The sequence below is a fragment of the Onychostoma macrolepis genome, chromosome 08, assembly GCF_012432095.1.
Source record: "Onychostoma macrolepis isolate SWU-2019 chromosome 08, ASM1243209v1, whole genome shotgun sequence".
Taxonomy (NCBI): Eukaryota; Metazoa; Chordata; class Actinopteri; order Cypriniformes; family Cyprinidae; genus Onychostoma; species Onychostoma macrolepis.
In genome coordinates, this window is record NC_081162.1 from 22,242,882 (window position 1) to 22,260,443 (window position 17,562).

Consider the following 17,562-nt stretch of genomic DNA (forward strand, 5'->3'; position numbering starts at 1 on the left):
GTCTGTTTATGACAATATTTATATATTTCAATATGCTTTATCGAGATTCGGCTGTGCTGCTTTTTCCTGTAACATTTACAGTTCATAGCTGTCTTATATATTTTGACCAATATATTCTATTATATATTTGATCAAATCAGCTATTTCTATATATCCTAGTATCTCATAATAGTACTTTTTAAACACCTTTTTGTTATAGGGATGTCTTGATAATCTACTAAAAGTTTGATCAGTCAAATCCCTTGTTAAATTGTGTAAATTATGGTGTAATTGTCCATATTTTAAAAAATATTTGTCAAAGTGCCGTTGGTGTTCTGTGTGTCTGATATGTGATAGCATCATTTCAGACCTGGCTCTGGAGAGCAGGAGACAGAATGAGAGACAGATGGGATCTGCGGCCCCTACATTCAGATCAGCGGTTTATGAATTCAGCCAGTAAACTAGGGCCATGCTTTCATTAGATTCCCTCGGCCAGACAATAAAAACACAGCCCCATCAATAGGGATGATTGGGTTGAGAAAAGGGGGTTGTATTCTTCAGCCTTGTGGAGTTTAGACTATACAGCCTGGTAATATCATGGGAGCTTTTTATTATTTATCACAGAGTCAGAGATAACTTCATGATATCGATGGATTTCTCAGCCCAAGGGACACATACGCTTGTCGTGGTTAGCTTGATGGGAGCTATAAACTGGTTTGCACACTCTCTCCTTGAAAACTGCAGGATAAATCTGAAAGCAAATATGAGGCCATTGGGCGGAATTACAAGAATACTGAATGAAAGTTCTGAAGGGTAATTTCAAAACTTAATTACAGATATATCATGATATCCTGAGCTCATATGATTAGATCTGGCTATAACCTGTGTTTACCTACCCTCTACAGATGAAATGAAATGCAATATCTGCTCAGTGCTTACTAGAAAATAGTGGATTTGATCATGTTATATAAAGTAAACTCAAGTAAATCACAATAGGCATCATTAAATGTATTTTTACAGGTCATTTTTTTCATGTGCGACAGCTGTATGTAAGCGATTGGTCTAACACTATAGGGAAAATTGCTCTTTCTGAGTGGACCGATATTTATATAAGTATGTTTTAATTTAAAATGTAGTTTATTCCTGTGATGGCAAAGCTGAATTTATAGCAGCCATTACTGTAGTCTTTAGTGTTACAAGATCCTTCAGAAACCATGTTTTTTTTTTTTTGTTTGTTTTTTTTGATTATTTGAAATAGAAATCTTTTTTTTAAATTGTAAATGTTTTTACTGTCACTTGTGATAAATTTAAAGCATTCTTGTTGAATAGAAGCATCAGTTTCTTACCAATTTTTTGGAACATTTGAATTTGTAAATATCTGAATATTTTGCAGTAAATTTAAATTATGTTCTCACTTATCATTACTTGATGGAATTATTAATTTATCTAATGGTAAAAGAACATTATTTATTTTTGTAGTGACTTTATATATACACACACACACACACACACAGTGGCGCCTGCAGGTGTACGGCTGGACGCACTGTGCGTACCATGAGCGCTCAGACTGACCTGAGATTTGCCCCACAAACATTTCAGCAATTATAGGCCCGTGTGTCCCGTATTTCTGTCGACTGAACCAGCCATGCCATTAATAATGAATTGATCAGTCTTTTGCATGCTAAAGTCAATTTCTGCTTATAAACATTACGCCAAATAGAAACAGAAAATCGTGCTACACGCACTTTGAGATCGGATTAGACTACAACAATTAATTTGTAGCCTATTTTACAAATGGGAATACAACGAATTCATGACAATGTTTTACATTCAAGCTACCCGTAAAATTTATAGTGAAAAGTTCTTTAAAAATCATCTGGAATGCAATAAAGTAATTTTAAAGCTGTCTTTAAAGCATTTGCTGCATGGATTAAAAAAAATAGGCTAATAAATAATTCACATATCAGACAAAATAATATAAAAATCATAATATAAAAAGAGCAACATAAAAATCAGAAAAAAATATAATCGGGCCTGTTTTAGGCTTTTCCTTATTTTTATATTTTAGACGGTGATGAAAAAATGAATCGCCATCTCCACATTGGAAGTGCCTTTAGAGAGAAATGCATCTTTACGGATTACATAATGAAATAATTTTTGTTTTCGATTTGAATTATTTCGTTTTAAAGTAGTAATTTAAAGCTTTCTATAGATATATTTATCATATTTGTGACTCAATTCGTTGAGTTTCGGTTCATCATTGTGAAGCGCTCCTGTTCAAGACAAGATGGCAAACGCATCCTCTGTTTTCCTATTTATTTTATAAAGGCACAAGATTTTGCTGATATTGTGAATGCACACAAATAAAAGTACAGTTCGAATGATGTATTACTCTTGCCTTTATGAGCAAAAATTACGGCGTATTTTAAGTAGTTTCCACTGTCAAGAAAAAAATGCAAGTGACTGCTCTGGCACCTCCATGTCCTGCAAAGCGGCTTCAGCTTCCACTCTTCACACAAACGATTAGATATGCACCTAGCGCACATAGTTTAAACATTTAAACTAACATTGTGATATGTGTGAACTGTTTATATCTATAGATTTTATTTTAGGCAAGTCGTGATGATTTGAGAAGGCTAAATTGCTCAAACATCAGCTCACTGTCTGCTGCTGGCCGCTTGGTCGTTACTTAAAAAAAAAAAAAAAGAAAACTTACATTCAACGAACAAAAAGTGCTCCAAACGTTTTTCAAAATTAACTTTATAAAAAGCGAAACAAAATATAATCACTTTAACATTACAGCCCCCACCACCACCACCACCAAAAAACAAAAACAAAAAACAAAACACTGTGCGTACCCTCGGAAGAAATCCTGCACACAAACACACAGTTTGGAATCTCTTTATTTTTGCAATTCCAGTTTTCATCACTAGTGGTGCAAAAATCACATGCTCGAACTTTGATCAATAGAAGGCTTATTTCTTCCAGTGACAATGGAATTGCAGAGATGCTAAGTAAATCTATCCTCAGGGCGTCTTTGAAGGATGGATAAAGGTTTCTTTTGTGGATCCCAAGGTGCTAGCGATCTGACTCGGCAGAAGCCCTGGATCATTAATGAGGTTGGCTGAATCCAGGACTTCTTAGTCATTATCCCACCTCAGTGCTCCCGAGAAACTAGAACATGGGGAACATGGTGACGCATTGGAGTGAATATGCCACTTTTATAACATAACTTCCACAGAATGTTACCACTGTGTAACATTGCATGAGTCTGCATGCTTTGATGAGTGTTATACAGTGAGGTCCAAAAGCATAGCTTTCTCACTATTGAATCCCATTTCATACACTCTTAAAAATAAGTCCAAAAGGGATTTTCACAGCTATTTCATAGAAGAACCTGCTCTCTTTTTTTGTTCCCCAAAGAACCCTTTAGTGAGCAGCTTTTGAAAGAACTATTTTTTAATGTGAACATTTTTAAAATAATCTTTTTCCATTGAAAATAATCTTTAATGCAACGGAAAGGTTCCATGGATGTTAAAAGAACAAATATTTACTCACCATCAGGCCATCCAAGATGTAATTACTTTGTTTCTTCAGTGGAACAGATTTGGAGAAATTTAGAATTACATCACTTGCTCACCAATGGATCTTCTGCAGTGAATGGGTGCCGTCAGAATGATAGTCTAAACAGCTGATAAAAACATCATAATAATCCATAAGTAATCCACATGACTCCAGCTGATCAGTTAATATCTTGTAAAGTGAAAAGCTGCATGTTTGTAGGAAACAAATCTGTCATTAAGATGGTTTTAACTTAAAACCATTGCTCCCGTAATATTGCTTTCTCTAGTGAACAAGTCATCTCATTTGAATTAGGAGAGACATATGCACATATCAAGCACCATTTACAAGCGGAAACAGTTCAAAACAGTTCTAAGCAAATATGTTGGTGGATTTTGATGTGACCTTCTCACTGGAGGAATTGTTATTATGGACTTGTATTTTGGCCAGAAGTGACAGTTTAAAGCTAAAACATCCTAATGATGGATTTATTTATTACAAACATGCAGTTTTAACTTCACAAGACGTTAATTGATGGACTGGAGTGGTGTAGATTACTTGTGGATTATTGTGATGTTTTTATCAGCTGTTTGCACTCTCAATGACGGCACCCATTCACTGCAGAGGATCCGTTGGTGAACAAGTGATGCAATGCTAAATTTCTCCAAATCTGTTCCGATGAAGAAACAAACTCATCTACATCTTGGACGGGTTGAGAGTGAATAGATTTTCAGGCAATTTTAGTTTTTGGGTGAACTATTTCTTTAAAGGTTCTTCTGGAACCATAGATACTGATAAATAACCTTTATTTTTAAGAGCATGATCTATTAAATTCAGTGATTAATCATACATTAATCTCGGTATTTCTATTGCAAAGTCAGCTCAAGCTAAATTAAACTGACGTTTTTAAATAGTTGCACGTTAACTTTCATGGAATATAGTTTGTTTACAACATAAAGCACAAGTACCTGCAATCTCCCTCTCCTCGTTAAGACCAGAGCACTCACAACTAGGTCACTGCCATGGCTGCATAGTTGGCAGCACATCTGAGGTGGCAGAAGATCAGTAACATGCATTTGGGGAAGTAGTTTGCACCTCACTATTCCACTTTAACAGCATCTTAACACCAATGTTCAGTAGCCGATGTCATGAAACCTGGGTTTTGTAAAGGGCAGGTACTCTCTGACAGTCTTTTTTTTAAAATCCCATTTGGTCCTGCAGTAGAACTTATTAGTCCTGCTATAGGACCTTATTAAAACTCTCTTGTTAATTATGTGTGTAGACTCATTAGAGCGGTTGCCCGGGGAGATTGCTGTGTGAATGGAGAAGCTTGCAGCCTTTCTTTCTTTATGATAAACTTTTGGCAAAGAGACCACTTTCTTTTGCCCTTTGCTTTGGAAGGTGGGTGGAGGAAGGAAATGTTGACTCATCTGTCAGCCAGACTTTGAAATTAATACATGCTGACACTTTCCCTTTTCTCCTGGCAAAATCGTATCTGTCGTCTGCCGCGAAACACTAGGATGGTGTCTCGAATGAAAGATCAGTTTCGATTTAACTTTTTTGTGACTGTTGTTATGCCTGGACAATGACATTGTTAATTATTTGATTATTTAATTATGCGTTCACTCTCCTTCAAAAGAACCCTAAACTCTCTGAAAATAACCTGTGACACAAAAAGGAGATTATGGAAAATTATTGTTATTATTATTATTTTCATAATGTTTGTCACTCATTTTACATTACATATATATATATATATATATATATATATATATATATATATATATATTTATTTTATATATAATATTATTATACATTATATGTTATATATTAATATTATATATTATATATTTTTATTTGCATATTTTGAGGACGACAGAAGTTTCTTTTCTGGGTAACCTTTAATTCTAAATACTACAATTTCTAATTATAATCTGTATTATATTATATATATTCATATTTTATTTATTGATGTATTAATTTATTTTTTTCACATTTTTGAGTATAAAGCATTCGAACACTAATCTCACACTTAAAAATGTCTTGCATTAAACAACAAAATAACAAACCAGGTTACATTTTAAAGAAATATAACTCCTGTGTGAACTTTAGGAACTGACATCATTTATAAATGTGAGTTGTTAAAAACTAATTGAAAAAATGGAGTTTATTCCGAGCAAAGCTTTAGCAGAATTTTGATGCAGTGACATTCATACATTTTAAGCGCGACTTATATGTTCAAAGGTGTCCAAATACTTTTTATGGCCATGTTGTATTATAATTTATAGATACATGTTGACATCGTTATGAAATTAGGCCTGAAATAACTTAACACCAGCAAGCTATTGTTGTAGAACCAGAGAATTTAAAATGAATGCACAATCTATAGGAAACATTGAGTTCACATGAGTGCAGAATCTTGTGTTTCAGTCATTTGCATACTGAGAAAGTTTTGATGTGTCAGCAAGCAGCACAGTTTTTCCCTTTGGTCTCCTCCTGTTCGATTGTGCTTATTAATCTTTCTCCTTTGATCTATCATCAGTCATTTCCAAAACTGAGAGCTGTGTTCCAAACTTGGATGCATGTTGGCGATATTATTGATGATACGGAGTCTTACGGAGGAAGCACGCTGGAATATGTCTGTGATTAATGGAAGCCCCTCAAACAGGAAGCAAATTCCTTTTAAATAATGTTTATGCCATCGATGTCCTGGTCCAGCCTGGATATGACAAATGGGCCAGGCAGCACTTGTTTAAAAGAGGGGCTATCTGTGTCTCTTTATCTGCTAAAATGTTTTGGCATGAGACTCTTAACCTCAGTTCATTTTCCTCCATCATCTCTTTAACACAGTTTTAGAGCGATGAAAGTATACAGACCTCAGGTAGATGTGCAGTCAGTGGGCGCTAATGTGGCCGGTACCATGCTGTGACATTGGCTGTGATCGTAATAGCTTACTACCTTATCGCTCTTGCTGTTTCTGCAATATTTAGTACAGGTATACAGGTATATTCTCAATACCTGCATAACCTGTTATGTTTGTCTTATAAACCAGAGTTTACGGTGTGGAATATGACATCCCACAATGAAGTGCGGTAATAATAATATATCTCTTTCTTGACTCATCGTTTGATTGGATGGCCAAATTGTAAGAAATTTTGACACAAAATTGGATTAAAAATGCAAAATGGCTTTTATTTCTGAGATGCTAGGAGATGCAATGTGATGATGAGGTCATGTGGTGTTAATGTTGTTTACATGTATATAATTTTCAGGTTAAAGTTTAATTGAATTTTCTAGCATAAATGTAATCAGCATGATCTAAATATATTGAAGACATGCATGCTGTTTTCCTCAATTTTTCTTTTGTAAACACTTAAGATGCACGTTTGCAGTATATTTTGCTGAAGCAGTATTTTGGCTAAGTCATTAATTCTCATTCATGTCTTTAACAATAAAACAAGTGAAGGATGACCTTGGTTTTAACATTTATGAAATGTTTGAGTGTCCTCCTCCCTGCAAAAAAAAATGTTTCTTCAATAGCTTGACTTTTTAACTGCCTGTATCTAAAATCTCCTAAAATTATCTTTGATTAGACATGCACAGATAAAAATGAAAGTTCTGTTACTGTGAATATTCAAATGATAATAGAACTAATTTATTATTATTATTATTTTGAATATCCATAATATACTCATTAATAATTTTTAAAATAAATGAATTTATTTTTACCAAAAAAATGTGTTTCTTCTGTCTGTATCTAAAATCACCCAAAACTGTCTTTGTTTGGACATGCACTGATAAAAAAATAAATATTTTGTTTACATCATAATATATATATATATTCTGTATATATATATATATATACACACACACACACACACACACACACACACACACACATATATAATTGATTTATAACTCATAAACTTCAATAAATAATAATAATAACTCCTCACTTCAACAAATGTTCTTCAGTAGTTTTACTTTTCAACTGTCAGTATTTAAAAGCACCAAAATTTGTTTGGACATGTGGAAGTATAAAATAAATAATAATAATAATAATATATAATATATAAAATAAGATAAAATAAAAATAATAATTAATTAATTCTTATTCTTATTCTTATTTAATGTCCATGTTAATAATAATTCATACAAATACACCAATAAATAATAAAAAATAATTCAATATTCAAAATTAGGTGCTTACCTGCTCCCAAATTCTGATAAATACAGGCAAATGACAGATGCATTCTGACTAACACTCGAATATGTTTATACATGTAAACAATCAGCGAAACATTCATCATGAAATAATGGCTAATGTTGACATACTGACATACTCTTTGTTAAAAAATGTATGTATGCAGCAAACAATGTATTCTGTTCCAAACACAGCCATTGAAATTGATAGTTCAAGGTGAGTTTTGAAGGCCTGGATCTTTTAATTGGTAGTTTCCTGCTGTGTGCTTTAATGAAAGAGAGGCAATGTTTAGAGTAGATGTGGTGACTGAGGTCTTGTGTCCTGTTGAGCGTATGCCAAGAGGTTCGAGTCATTCAAAAAACAGGTTTAGTTAGAGGTTATAGCATGGAGTGCATTGTACTTTTGGGGACATTATGTTTTTTCTTTTGATGCTGGATGGCCTCATAATGATAGACGTGTTGCTATGGCAGCGTTTTGAGAGCTGCGAGTGCTAATGTCCTGACCATCCGCTCAGTGCGTCAGCCGTCATCAACTTCAAGCGAGTTCACAGACACACACACACACACCAGCTCCTACTTAGCTTGCAGTGTGACACAGTGACATATGCGCACACGCAGACGTGTTAACGACACACTCTCAAAGAACTCGATGCTCGTTCACACCCCAAAGGAGAGCTTTACGCTTTCATGTGTCATAGGAAACAAGCTTCACTTTAGGGCTAATTTTTGCTAATCGCCAACTGAGCTTCCTACATCCTCAAGTGCCACGTTGATTCATGATGTTTGATGTGAGACACGAAGATCTGTCCTTGGAGAAAGGCGCACAGTTTGCCTCACTCAGAATCAAGTTTTTTTTTTCCCCATCGAGGTGACCTGAACGGCTTTGCTGATGCAGGCAATAAAGAGAGCTGTCTGGGAAACTCAAACCGAGCGGTTTCCAGAGCCGCTGGCCGTGAGCCTGCTAAACTGAAGCACTATCAGTGTTGTGCAGCAGAGTGCACCTGTTACTTTAATGCAGTGCCGGGGACCACATGCTGATACAGAGACTCCATTGTTGTTATTGTTTAAGCCAGGCTTTTAGGAAAGGCCAAAGTCAACCAAAGCTCTGTTATAATGGCACGGAAACGCCATAGAAATCATGTCCAAACCAGGTATGATGCAACGCGATTTCAGCAGCAAGCAATTTTTTTTACAAAAATGTTAAGCGGCAAAAACGGTTTTAAATGGTTTGATAATAAGAAATGTTTCTTGAGCAGCAAATCAGCATATGAAAATGATTTCTGAAGGATCGTGCGACACTGAAGTAATGATGTCGAAAATTCAGCTTTGCATCACAGGAATAAATTACATTTTGAAATATATTCATTCAGAAAATTATTTCATAATATTGCTGTGGTTAATGTATTTTTAATCAAATAAATTCACCCGCTTCTGGCCAAATGGGTGCCCTAAGCAGGATTGTATTGATGTGCTCCCTCAAATATTATGGAAGTCAAAATAGAACTTTAATAAAATATAAAAGTAAATAAATAAATACATTGTAATTAAATTACTGTATATTATTTACAAATTACAATTGTATCTCTAGACAGTTACCTATGGCTATTATTTTATTAATACAGTTGTCTGATTGATTTTATGATCTCAAGCATTCAGAAATCACGCAAAAGAAAATTAAGCAGTTTTACTATGATAAAACCATGGTTAATTTTTGTAAGGGTTGTGATGTCCACATGTTTTTTGTTGAAGAAATTATAGAGGCTGTGTCATCTATAGCAAAAAGGTGGCCAAAAATTAAAGATTAAGTGGATATTTGAATTAAATGTTTGGTCAATAGCCTATTAAACAATAGCCTATGATCGTCCTGTAAGTATAACAGCAGCAATTACCAGGCCTTTGGCTCCCTTTACAGGCGTTTATAACATGTAATGTTGAAAAAAACAATAGACACCATCACAAAATTTGTAATGGTTTTACTGGTTATAATGGGACTTGTATTGGTTTTAATGGAAACATAATGGACTCTGTTGGTCTCTACTGGTAACTGGTCACCTTCTATTGGTGGCTTGTTAAAACCAATAAATCCTAATGGAATATGTCCCAAAACACACTACAGAAAACCATTTTTTAATGGTTTTAATGGTTAAAAGTTGATGGTTTGTAGTGTTTGTAATGGTATTTGTGATTTATTTGAGATTCATTTGTGATGGTATTAGAATTTTCTGTGTTGGTTCTATTGTTTTGTTCAGCAGGGTTGCCTCATTGTTTTTATATAATGCATTTTAAGTCATTTTAAAGGTTGTTGTTGGCTTAGGTTTGTTTTTATAACCACAAAAAATGTTATCTTAATACTTAATATGCAAACTGCGTAGTCTACTCTACGTATAGAGAGCAGCGGTACTGACTGTAATTATTAAAAACATTTCAACAGTAGACGTGATTGTGTATGTACTGTATGTGTGTGTCTGTGTGTGTGTGTGTATTAGGGCTGGTAATTTAACGCGTTAATTAGATTAATTAATTAGGGTGAAAAATAACGCGTTAAAATTATTAACGCATTTAATGCACTTGCCCCGTCCCAGACCTATGTGGGTCATCTGACGTTTCACACAGTTGGTTGATTGACAAAAATGAGGCAGGGCAACAACTTACTGCGTGATGGAGCCTAGAGAACGTAGTTAGAATGTCCCTGAAATTCAAGATATGGGGCAAAAATGCCCCTGTTTGAGTTTTTGTCTCATATTTACATCATATAGGCCTAGTTAATCAATATCACACGAGTGCAAATGTGTTACTGATCTTATACAACGGTTCAGTAAGTTAAGTTAATATTGTGTTATTTTAGACACAATGTTGTCTGTTTTGCTCAGTTTTGCCAACGAAAATATAAAGACAACGCAGAACTGTTCGTCTCCGAGCAACAGACAGCTGCATTATTTCTTATGCTGCATTCACGTGCTATCGGAATTATTGTAAATATGAGTTTCCTAGTCGGAAAGTGGCCATATAAGGCCTCTCTAAGGCCGTTCATGTCCAATTTCCGACTAGGAAGCTCGTGTTTAGGATAATTCCGATAGCACGTGAATGCAGCATTAATGCACGTTTTGAACAAATTAGGTGAACCATTTGGCGCGTTGAATCATAGGTGCGTTGGATTTGAACCGGGCTGCACAGATCGATCGGTGTATGACATCAAAGGACCGCGAGAGTGATTCAAAAGCATAAGGAGCCGTCTGCTCTCTATAGCTCTTGCGGTAATTTGATGTAACACATCGATTGGTCTGATGGTGTTGATCCTCTTCAAGTCGAACAAGCCTAATGATTCTATGGACCATTCATAAAGAACCATTTACTTCACTCCTGAATGAATCAGCCATTTGAACGAATCAAATGAATGAATAAATGACTCAATGACTTAATCATTAACTTATTTACCACCACCTGCTGGCAGTTATAGTTTATTATTTAGAGTATCATTTATCAATTAATGTATCATTATCAATAAATAATTTCATATTTCCATAGTAATAATAATACAACTAATAAAACAAATCATTAAAGGTATAGTTCACACACCCAAAAATGGCAATTATGCCATCATTTACTCACCCTCATGGTCCATTATTTTGTTAACCTGGTTAAATGTTGTAAGTATTTCTATCTATCTATCTATCTATCTATCTATCTATCTATCTATCTATCTATCTATCTATCTATCTATCTATCTATCTATCTATCTATCTATTTTTAACAATTCTCAAAAACTCCAATTAATCTCAATCAAACTACAGTTGGGTTATTTTGACTAGGTTAAAAATAACTTAAAAAAACAGCTAACAATAAAAACATGATAACATAATATATATATATATATATATATATATATATATATATAATTATTATTATTATTTCTATATATAAAGAATAATTTTAAGCATTAAAATATGTTTATATATAGTATTTGAATTTTATATAAAACAATATATTTAAAAATAGCATTTTGGTTACATATTTTGTAGTTTGAAATACAGTATTTTAATTAAAATGAGTGATTTTCATTTGAATAAAAACTATTAAAACATTAAACTATAAATATAATACATTATAATAAAAATTAGACAAAAGTCTATTTCTATTTTATAAATTATAAATATAAATTTTAAACTTAATATATATATATATATATATATGCATGTGTGTATATATATATTTGCAAAGTGATTCAAAATATTTTGATTCACTTTCGTGTTCTAATGGAATCGTCAGACTGATTCAGGCATGCAAGTATGTGAGTCTTAAGTAAAAGAAATGGAACGTGTGTGTTATTCTCTGTCCTTCAAACTTCCCCCTGCTTTCTCTCTCCAGCTGCTGTCGGAGAGCCAGATCAACATGGTGAAAGTGGTGAACTCTGTGAGCGACGCACTCAGCTCCATGCAGAAGGAAACCGGAAACATCAAGACCCGTCTCAAGGCAGATCTGCAGAGGGCTCCGGTGCGCAGCGTCCGGCCCAAGGGCTGCGCCGGTGGAGAAGGTAAAAAAAACTCTCCTCATTAGCCACATATTCTCAAGTTTCCAACCAGCCCTAATGAGCCCTAGAATGGTTTCACACCTATTCCCTCATAAGCTTTCTAGCAGTGTGAAAGAGACATGCCACTGCTTAGACAGCAGGTGTGAGATGACAGATTTGAAGTCTGAAAGCTTTCTTTTCTAACACCGTTCCTTGAACGGGTTTCTCAAAAAATGAAAAAAACAGATGCAGTTATGGCTTGGCATGTAATGTAGATTGATGATGCTGGCATATCGTATCTTCTGGCAGGTTCCAGACCCAGGGATTGCAGTGACCTCTATGCCAGCGGGCAAAGAGAGGATGGTATCTACTCTGTGTTCCCCACACATTACCCAGCAGGCTTCCAGGTCTTCTGTGACATGACTACTGATGGGGGCGGATGGACGGTGAGTCTCACAGTTCCCAAAGTCAGCATCATACAGTACGCCAGCAGCTCGGGGCGAAATTCGGACGTTGTTTCCGGTCACCTCTGAGCTGTTTTTTTTTTCTCCAAATATATCTGAATTGACTGAACAGCCTCAGGAATAAAAATCACTAGTAATGAGTCACTCCATTAGGCATTGACTTGTTAAGCGTACGCTCCCACGCATTAGTAAGCAGGTCACAGATACGCGCATGAACGCATTCGCATGCACAAACACGCTTCAAACCGATGTTTCACAAGTGTACAGTTCATTACAGCAGCTGCATACAGAATAGACAGAGCAAACTATCTTTTCTGAGAGCATTATCTTCACATTCGATGCACGCAGGAGAGTTTTAATTTCATGGTCTTTTGAATAAAAATAAAGATAAGACATAGGGATGGCAGTATATATCATGCTGCGATAGAAGAGTGCCAGTTGGTAAAGATTCTGCTGTGCCGTTTATGCCGAGCTTATATGCATTTAACAAGTTTGACAAGCAGAAAACTATAGAGTACTCTAGAATGTGTCACAGACTGGTGCTTCCAGCTTTGGTGCTTTCCAACAATGGGAGTGATTTACTTTTGGTGGCTTTACACTGACTGATTATTCAGTTGTTATGAATAATCTTATCATTAGAGTCCCGTTTGAGTTTAATCTCGATTTAATTGCTGATGATGTGACGCTCAGAACTTGAATTTGGTTTATTGAGTGTAAACAGAATTAGATTATGGCTTATAAGCGGAGGTGAAACTGGAAGTGTGTCTAAGCCACTGCTCTGTTCTTACCAGAGAAGCCTGTTTAATCATAGATGGTAAATATATTTTAAGAATTAGAATATTGTGTTAATTTGCAAAGTCAATAGGATAATTTATCTTATGCCATGGTCTGTCTGAATACTTGATTCTGATTGGCTGGCAGGTGTTGATTAAATTCGTTGAACTGCACAGGTAGTTCCAGGTCAGTTTAATCACGTTCTATATTAATGCGCTTCCTAGAAACATATAACCGTCATTTTTATCGTTTCGGTCAAATATTGCAGCACAAATATTGTTAACATCTTTAATATGTGAATGCTGGGAAATGACCATGGCATAAACGAGATAATCAATGGCTAGCTGTTGTCCGCTGCGCGTCGGGCGGTTCTTCGCCTCCACGTCGTGCATTCAAATCGTTTAATGCACAGCTAGCCGTTGATTATCCCTTACATGACATTTTATGCATTAGGAATTACTATTATATCATGACGGAATAATTTCCCCACGAGAAATGTAATTTTTTGGAGACTATATGTTTTATTAAATGTTTATATATAGTATTAGAATTGAATCTAAAACAATATGTATGTGTATATATATATATGTTCTTATTTTGGTATTTTAATGAAAAATATTACATTTTAAATAAAAATATTAAACTATAAATAACTTCAAAATATTATTATCATTTTATATTGCACTATTTTTGTTAGATTTTTAGTTTGTCCTCTTGTTAAATGCCTTTGTCATTTTATTAGTTCTATTATATATTAAAAAAATTAAATCAAAAAAATATTTGTAAAAACCCCTAAAACATTAAACTATACATAATACCTTTACATATATAATATATTAAATAATAAATGTTATTATTAAATATTATTATTAAAATAATTATATTATCATTATCATTGTTTATATATACTGTGTGTATATATGTATATATATATATATATATATATAAATGTATATATATTTATAGCTTGTAGCACACTGTGTAAAATTGCTCATACAGTACTATGAGGTTTTGATAATGCTGCTTACCACAAATATGACAGCTATTTAATAACTTGAACAGTGTTTTTCTAGCACCATTATTAAAGAGTCCACTTTGTAAAATTGCTGTTACAGGGGCACACAACGTTGATTGCTTCAAAGTGGCACGTTTCCAGGTCTTGCTTTTCAGACAGCATGTTCCTTCTTCTTAAAAATGGTTTAATCAATTCTCAGAGATGACTTTTAGTGCTTGTTGGTAGGTAGCGGTACTGCTTCATAAACAAGTGGCTTCAGATCTTGCATTCATTATTTTCAATCCTCTAAGCATATGAAACAGAAAAGCACTTTGTTTTAATTTAATTTAGCGCTATTATTTGTAAAATCAACTGATTAGACTATGTGAAACGTATCCGATAATGAATAATTGAAAGAACGCTGTTACCGCCGTATCCTCATTTGCTCGATGTCCTCAGAGAAGATACTTTGAACAATACTTGGTGAACATCACAAGCTTTACGTAAGTCCGTCTTTGTCTCTGCAAGGCTATTGCAATGAAAGGAGATATTTCAAATAGCAGATGGTGTAACTAAGACTTTGAGCATCCTGATAAAGACACAGTAGGAGGCAGGCTGACATCTGCAGTAAAAGGAAAGAAGATATTTGATGACACATCGTCTTTATGGTCATCAGCCTCTTAATGCATTTCGTTAAGGTCAGTGGTAGAGGCAGAAAGGACAGGACGGTACAGTACTGAGTTGTCCTTGTGTTGAGAACACAAAAGCGCAATAGCTTCCATTCCGATACAATTGCCAGGACACACATTTTCATATTTGCTCTCGGTGGCTTACATACATGGTGTTGAAAAGGGTGACATATTGTATTCCCTGATTACAGTCAAAGCTGCTTTGCGGCAGCGAGAGCGTTAGCTTAGCACGTCGTCTTTCACCGCTAATCGTGCCGGGAGCGCAGGGAATCTGAAGAGGCAGAAAGGAACTGTTACAGGGAATTAATAGATCTAGCGCCCCTATTCATCATCTGTGGTCTCCAGTGGTTTTTGATGAGGATGTGGGGCTTTTCTGCTGGTAGCGGAGTAGATCAGGCCGAGTTCAGGCGGGTCACGGATACAGGCGGTGGGGGAGGGGGTGTAATTTCACATGCTCGGACATGCACACAATCCCTGCCACGGACATTCCCAGTTAGCGGTGGAATGAGCTGTCCTCTCTCCACCTCTCCAAACGCTTGGTCTCTGGTGTTTTATTAAAGGAATAGTTCAGCCAGAAATGAAATTCTGCCGTTATTTACACACCCTCATGTCGTTCTAAACCTACATAGTGTTATTTTTTTCTGTTGAACAAAAAAGAATATTTTTTGATATTTTTTTTAAAAGATATTTTTGTATAACAATGGTTGAGAGTGGCTACGTGTGCCAAACTCTGAAAGGAACAAACAAATTAATTAATTAAATAAAAGCACCAAAAAAGATAGCGTCATTTAATAGCTTTGTGTGAGGAACATAAACCATGAATATAGACTTAAATTTAAGCCGTTTTCTTCCACAAAGCTCTTGTTTGAATTCAGAAGATTTAGAATATGTAGTTTATTTCAAAGAACCAGCTCATAAGAATCATCTGTTCACAGAGAGTCATTACTCCGATTCAGACCATAATTTGCATGTGTTTTGAGAGTGATTTTTGAGTCTTTTTAACCAATTCATATACAAAACCTGGCCCAGAAGAATAATTTTTTACAGTTGTTACACTGATTCAGACCGATAACTCAAGACTGTTTTTTTTAACCAGTTCATTTAAAAGTTGCTTAGAATCATTTATTTGTGAGCCATATGGAACAATTTTATGGTACTTTTATGTCGCTTTTATAAGCTTGACAGTAATGAATTTAAAGATCTGATTGCTGATTTTCTTTGGTGTTCCATGGGTAAAATAACCACACAATTTTCATTTTCTACCACAATATTTATTTAAATGTGTTCAGCTCAATTGCTGCTCCTGTAAACATACAGAAAAAGGCAGAAAGACATAGACAGGATCAGGGGGAGAAAGTGCACATGGGGGTGATGAAAAAAGCTAGAATCCTCTGAAACTAAATGACAATGGCAACTGTGGTTAATTGGAGCAGATACTTCATTTATGCTGTAATCAGTTGTATAAACATCTGGAAGGCAGCTGTGGCTGTCAGCCACGTCTGGAAAAATGTCCCTGTTGTACCTCTGTCAGCACACAGGTGCATTCCGCCCCCAAACAGCGTTCCTGAACACCACTTTCCTAAACACTCAGCTAAATCGACCAACAGCAAAGAGGCCTGAGAAGCACAGTCCTGACGCTTTGTTTTGGTTTGTAGGTTTTTTTTTTTTTTTTTTATCAGTGTAATGCAATCTACTACAGAATCTTCACCCCAAAGTCTTTCTCTCAGCATACTGGTTGGGAAGGAAAGTGTGACACGACTCAGTGTGATGTGAACCACTGTTGGAAGCTTGTGAACAGAATGTCAATGTCTACGCAGAAGTGAGAAACAGAGAAGTGAACTTCACGTCCTCACACATTCCATCAGCTTGCAAAACTAGCACCTGTCTGAGTGCTGGTATTTCATACGCCCTGTTGTTTTCATTTGAATGAACTGTGATGAACTGCTTTGACACTTGAAAGCATGCTTAGTTTGTGAATTATACAATGAAGGAATTTCTATAGGTAATTTTCACACAGTCTGTTCAGATTTACTTGATGTAACCTGGCTTGTCTTTATGCACCCTTGTAATGGCGTACTAATCATTCATTTTACTGAATAAGCATTCAGAATAACACTGAACACTGATAACACTAAAGTATCATTCAAAGGTTTGCTGTCAGTTTATTTATTTATTTTTAAAGAAATTAGTACTTTTATTCAGCAAGGATGCATTAAATTGATTGAAGTGAAAGTAAGGATGTTTATGATGTTTCAAAATATTTCAATTTTTTAAAATATTGCTGTTCTTTTGAATTTTCTATTCATCAAAGAATCCTGGAGAAAAAAATACACAAACGTTAAGCAGCATAACTGTTTTGAACATTTGGTAGCATATCAGAATGATTTCAGT

The 17,562-nt window shown here is 35.0% G+C and overlaps 1 protein-coding gene across 2 annotated transcripts in view; it reads left to right on the plus strand.

The window, feature by feature from the left end:
* fibcd1a (fibrinogen C domain containing 1a) overlaps positions 1-17,562 on the plus strand; it is a 105,620-nt gene that overhangs the window by 28,865 nt on the left and 59,193 nt on the right. For both annotated transcript variants that reach the window (XM_058783746.1, XM_058783747.1), the window contains 2 exons: positions 12,109-12,274; positions 12,560-12,696. In XM_058783746.1, coding sequence (XP_058639729.1) covers positions 12,109-12,274; positions 12,560-12,696 — 303 coding nt within the window. The remainder of the gene's footprint in view (positions 1-12,108; positions 12,275-12,559; positions 12,697-17,562) is intronic.